This window comes from Engraulis encrasicolus, chromosome 6 (assembly GCF_034702125.1).
Source record: "Engraulis encrasicolus isolate BLACKSEA-1 chromosome 6, IST_EnEncr_1.0, whole genome shotgun sequence".
NCBI lineage: Eukaryota > Metazoa > Chordata > Actinopteri > Clupeiformes > Engraulidae > Engraulis > Engraulis encrasicolus.
In genome coordinates, this window is record NC_085862.1 from 96001 (window position 1) to 102500 (window position 6500).

The 6500-nt window shown below is 43.1% G+C and overlaps 1 protein-coding gene across 1 annotated transcript in view; it reads right to left on the bottom strand.

Annotated features, from left to right (window-relative positions):
* Positions 1-5717: 5717 nt before the first annotated feature.
* Positions 5718-6500, bottom strand: part of LOC134450496 (alanine aminotransferase 2-like) — a 36925-nt gene continuing 36142 nt past the window's right edge. The window contains exon 11 of the mRNA XM_063200338.1: positions 5718-5874. Coding sequence (XP_063056408.1) covers positions 5718-5874 — 157 coding nt within the window. The remainder of the gene's footprint in view (positions 5875-6500) is intronic.

A 6500-nucleotide genomic window follows, 5' to 3' on the forward strand; every position in this document is an offset into this window, starting at 1 on the left:
GCACAGGTATGATGGTTGCAGCTTTGAAAAGTGATGGGATGACTGCTTGCTCCAGAGAGATGTTAAAGATGTCTGTGAAGACATCCTTCAGCTCTTCTGCACAATCCTTCAACACTCGGCCTGGTATGTTGTCTGGGCCAGCTGCTTTGCGTGGGTTGATGGTGGCCAGTGTCCTCTTAACACTGGCAGAGGACAGGTAAAGGGGTTGATCATGGGGGGGAGGGGGAGTTTTTTTTGTGTGTGAGTGTCATTTTGTGCTTCAAAGCGGGCAAAGAAACTGTTCAGGTCGTTTAGCAGAGAGGTGTTGTTGTCACAGCTTCGTGGTGCAGGCTTATAGTCCGTGATGGCCTGTATGCCCTACCACAGGCTCTGTGCATCTCTGCTGTCTTTGAAGTGTGTTGTTATTTTGTCTGAGTATTCCTTTTTTGCTTTCCTGATGCCCTGGGACAGGTTTGCCCTTGCTGTCTTTAGGCCAGCTACGTCTCCTGCTCTGAAGGCTTTGTCTCTGGCCCTCAGCAGTCGGTGAACGTCTCCTCTGAACCATGGCTTCTGGTTGGCCCTGGTATTGATGTGTTTTATTTCTGTAACATCATCGATGCATTTTGTGATGTAGGAGGTCACGGTGTCTGTGTACTCCTCAATGTCAATGTGATTGCTGTGGGTGGCAGCTGTTTTGAAAATGTCCCAGTCTGTGGTTTCAAAGCAGTCCTGTAGTCGTGAGATGGCCCCCTCAGGCCATTTTCTCACCTCCTTCTGAACTGGTTTGGTGAGTTTTGCCCTTTGTCTGTAAGCTGGCAGTAGCAGAATCGTTGTGTGGTCTGATGATCCAATGTGGGGGATGGGCTTTGCCTTGTATGCTCTCTTCTGATTTGTGTAAACGAGGTCCAGGGTGTTTTGTTCTCTTGTTGGGAAGTTGACATGTTGGTGAAATTTTGGAAGTACTGTTTTGAGATTTCCGTGGTTGAAATCTCCCAGGACCACTGTGAAGGCATCTGGGTGTGCATCTTGTTGTTCACTGATGCCCCGATGCAGCTCGTTCTGAGCATGTTATTTGCCTATTCTGACTCCGAAGGACAGTTTTTATCTCACGAGGGGGATAATGATCGGACGAGCACTCTTTGTTTACCGTGGCGAAACTTCCGAAGGCAGTGATGCCGACATGCGAAGCAAGGATGTTCTCTAAGCACACACACACACATTGAAACTCATTCGGTGACTTTATCCGATCTCAAGTGAGTCGGTGGTAGTGGCGAATGCAATCGTGGTGTCCATACAGGTATTGGTGGAGGAATTAGGGGTGAGAGAAGTGGGTCTGGTAATGTTAGCTTGGGCTCCCTCCATTCAGCCCCCGGTGATGCGGGTAGCCACCTATCCGGACGCAAACGCAATAATCCTGGGATCAGACAAACACTGTTCACCAAGCAGCACACACGCACTCATTCTGTCCCTCTTTCTGACTTCTACTGGGTGGATGGCAGCGGCGAACGTGCCATATCTCCGCATGGAGAGGTTTTGGTAATAGAACGCACGGTGAAGAGAAGACGCATAGGCAACCCTAAATATGAATGTTTTAGACTCGTTGTTGACAATCAGACTGGTCACAGCGTTTTGACTGTCTTTGTAAGAGTTATAAATCAGTAAAACAGCAAATAAAGACGAAAGAGGTGGCGATATATTTCTCTCAAACGGGGGAGAGGGTGGAAGGGCGCTGCGCTCTCCACGCGAGGGGGCGGGGATTGTGTTCCTGATCGGCTTCAGGTGTCAGGCTATAACGTAGCCTAATTACGTTGGACACAATACTATGGATATAATACTTGTGATTTCATACCCATTATGTTGACAGTTTGCCCATTAGTTTTGTGAAATGTAAGTGACAAACTGTAGTCACTGAGCTAGACTGTGCCATGATCAACCATTTTACTGCCTATACAGCGCCTGCTCCAAAGGCCATAGTAGGCTATACAGATGTAAAAATAGGCATAAATATGAATTGAATATGTGTGTGCTGACCCTTTCTGTGAAAGTTTCACAAGCTAAAAAGGTACAGGTTACAGATACAAACATGTTCGGCCCTCCAGGCAAAAGTAGTAATTGTTGCATTATATATTTCAATATTATTGCATTATATTAGGCCTATTGCAATATTACAATATATACTATATATATTCTGCCTAAAACTACTCATTTCCTTGACCATAGTGTATGTGCTCTACGTGATAGTAATGGAATGTCAAATATTGCTAAATAAATTCAATAATCTATTGAAAATTATCAATATTTTCCAAAAATTATAAAAAAATCAAAATGGCCGCCACCATATGACGTCATAATATGCAAATTAGGTATGCATGTTTACTCCCAAAAAAAACTTGGGGTCATCCCCAATATTTGTCTAATTGACAGTCAAGCTCTATCTGTTACCAGTGTCAAGCCACAGTCATTTGAATTTGTCATGCCAAAATTCAACTTTTTTGAAAAATATTGCATTATATTAGGCCTATTGCAATATTACAATATATACTATATATATTCTGCCTAAAACTACTTATTACCTTGACCATAGTGTATGTGCACTACGTGATAGTAATGGAATGTCAAATATTGCTAAATAAATTCAATAATCTATTGAAAATTATCAATATTTTCCCAAATGTATTAAAAATTCAAAATGGCCGCCACCATATGACGTCAGAATATGCAAATTAGGTATGCATATTTACTCCCAAAATAATCTTGGGGTCATCCCCAATATTTGTCTAATTGACAGTCAAGCTCTATCTGTTACCACTGTCAAGCCACAGTCATTTGAATTTATCATGCCAAAATTCAGCTTTTTTGAAAAATAAATTGTGGCGCTTAAAGGGTTAAGGACCATCCACTGCCTCCCGCTTTCATTGAAAACAACACAATTGAACAACTTTGCGCAGCCCGCATGAACATTTCTCTCGGTTTTCCCTTTGGCCAACTTCCCTTGGCCTCAATCAGATGGGACATGTTGCCAAAATAGCCGGAATTCCCCTTTAACCTGCAAGTGTTCTGAAATGTGATGTTTCAGAATTACACTACATCTAATTAAATATACACACAATTTCTAAATTCAAGGAAGCGAAGGTAAAATGATGCCAGACGCCTCAGAAGGTAGCAGATTAAGGGGGTGAAATGACACACACACACACACACATACAAAGCCAGTTCTTCAGTGGAATTTAAACCTGTTCATAATTCATCACACATGCCTCACTGATAAACCTTGGACAAGATGGCCGACAAGATGGTCTATTACAGTGTGTTGTCAACTGAAGTTTAAACCAAGCTTAACCCTATCCAGACCGGGGGGGGGGGGCTAAAAGTGCCCGCACCAACTTTGATGTCGTATAACTCCTGAATGACTAAAGATATGACTACGAAAATTTGAGACTTTTCCTAAAATGAAGTTGGCTACAATGTGATGTCAAAAGAAAAGGTTTGTCATTTTTGTTGTTGCCATGGCAACGGTTTTCTGACAGGTACGCCTAACCAAAAATCACTGATCTAAGTCTCATCATCATCACTTTTTAAAAAAAATTTCATTAGCATCAGATACCCTTGTGAACATTTGAAGTGGTCTGATGCACATAATAACCAAAATTGATGTGCATTACCCAAGTTAGATGGAAAATACATTAAGGTGACGTTTTGGGTAATAAAATCAGGAAATGACGTCATAATGATGTCATAATATCCGATAATGACCCCAAACTGATGTCATTCATAGATCTTTGGCTGAAGATCATCCCCTCCAAGTTTGGTGGTCATACGCCATTCGGTTCCTAAGTCAAAAGAGCCCCCCCCCGGTCCCAGGAATACCAAAAAAGCCCGGTCTGGATAGGGTTAAATCACGTCATTGCCTCTACGCAGGACAGTTGGAAATGCTCAGTTGATTGGTTCCAGACAAAGTGGGTGGAGTTCCCGATGTAGCTGGATTGAGCAAGCTCCTGGCCCTACTGTGTGTAGCTGAAGTGAAGGCGTTGCGTCACCAGTAGGGCGGAGCCCAGCTAGGACAACAGCCCCTTAGGAGACCAGCTAGGACAACGCCCCCTTAGGACAGTGGTTCTTAACCTTTTTTCCTTAAAGCACCCCCTTAATGTGCCCAAGACAAGCCGCACACCCCCAACCCAAACTTCTGTGCGTGAACAAGCACTAAAATTGATTTAAGAGATGAGGCTTCCTGTTTGAGACATTAGGCAATACCTTAATTCCTTTGCATAGGGACCAAAACACGTTTTTTTTTTTTTTTGATTTTGCCAAATTATAATGTTCTCAAGCAAAATTTTGGTCACAACCTCAACACAAACACAATTCCTTGCACCCCCTGAAATCTCTGGCGCACCCCCAGGGGGTGCCAGGACCCCAGGTTAAGAACCACTGCCTTAGGAGACCAGACTTGAGCATACTCCTTTGCATTGGGTGGGCAGAGTTTGAATCATCTACTGTGAAAATATTTGATGAGGATTTGGTACACAGTGTGATGAGGATTTGGCACACAGTGTGATGTGTGATTTGGCACACAGTGTGATGAGGATTTGCAAAAGAAATTAAATCATCAAGAGTGAACACAGTTTAATGAGAGTATGCCATAGTCACAAACACATCATAGACACAATTAAGTGTGAAGAATTACACAGAGTAGCATTGTTACAGATCATAGTAAAAACATCTGTAAATATAATGTGTTCACATTAAGCACACAAGATTTAATAACAGCGAGTTTGATGTGTTAAACATTGTCACACACGTTTAGTAACAGCGAGTTATTATGTTTAACATTGTCACAGACACCAAGTTAATAACTCCCGACCCGCCAGGTTGGTGGGGGGAGTAATTAACCAGTACTCTCCCCCATCCTCCTCTATGACTGAGATACCTTGAGCATGGTACCGTCCGCCGCACTGCTCCCTTTCGGGCGCCATTGGGGGCTGCCCCCTTGCATGGATGAGGAATAAATGCAATTTCGTTGTGTGCAGTGTTCACTTGTGTGCTGTAGACTGCTGTGTCACACTGACAATGGGAGGAGGAGTTTCCCAGTTGGGTTTTCACTTTCATATAATGTGTTTACTGTGGGTCAATTCGAAACGGAAAGCAGTGACTCGATGACTCTCCTCCTACATAAACAGGTCACTGATCAGATAGGTGAAGTTAGCTGATGAGGCAGCCGTTTCGAATGGCACTAACGAGTGCGCTGCCTTGCGCATTTGATGTTACGGCAATTCTATGGCGGGAGTTACGTACATGACGTTAGTGCTTAGCTTACGCATGCTATTTGAACGGTGAATGACCTTCAGACGGTGGAATCGTAAAAAAGGCTATAACTAGATCTAGCGACATCATATTTAGATACTACAATGTTGATTTATCGATTCAATTTTCAATATCTACATACATAAGTGTCAGAATAAAGAGTATGATAAGGTAGTAGCCATGTTTGTTTTTCAGGTTTCCGGTTGAGAGGGAGGTGACGCACAGCATGTTGGGTACCAAGGCAGCGAAGTCAGCATCTGATGCTGCCCTCAAATATCCCTGTTACGCCCACAAATGCAGTCAACTGCCGAGGGAGGAAATAAAGCAATTTTTTGTTTCGATCCACACTTCATGACTCGATGTCCAGTTAGCTCACTGGAAGGACAGCTGCCTTCCCTGTTTCGAACGGACCCAGAGTTTCATCTGGATCCTGTAGCAGACTAAGGATGTGCAGGTGAAATGACGCCAGGCGCCTCAGAAGGTAGCAGATTAAGGGGGTGAAATGATGCCAGGCGCCTCAGGAGGAAGCGAAGGTGAAATGATGCCAGGCGCCTCAGGAGGTCACACAGCTTATGGGTAGGCATGAGAATGCAGATCCTAAAACACACATGCACGCACACACACACACACACACACACACACACACACACGCACACACGCACACACGCACACACTTAGAGTGCGTTACAATATGCGACCTTGCCTCCTCCACTTGTGCTTGTCTCCTCGTATATATGGACACTGTGTGAGATTTTTAGTTGTTTATTTCCTGAATTCATGCTGCCCATTCAATAATGTTACCATTTTCATGAATACTTACCACCACCATCAAATTCTAAGTATTCATTATGACTGGAAAAATTGCACTTTTCATACATGAAAAGGAGGATCTTCTCCATGGTTGGTCCGCCATTTTTAATTTCCAAAAATAGCCATTTTTATCTGCAAAAATGACTGTACTTGGAACATAGAAAGTATTTGTTTATGACTTAGTAAACGTTCATGTAAAGATCAAATTTGGCAATAGGCAGCCCCATTTCAATGAACAGCATAGTTGCAGTACCTTTTTAAACCATTTCCTGCACAGTGTCCCTTTAAATATCTTGCAAAAGTTCAATTGTAAAGTCTTTTTCTCATTTGCAATGAAAAACAGTCCCTCAAAAGCTGTTGTGGCTAGACTGACAGCTGGGAAACTTTATTGTTTTCTCCACGGATGAGGGGCC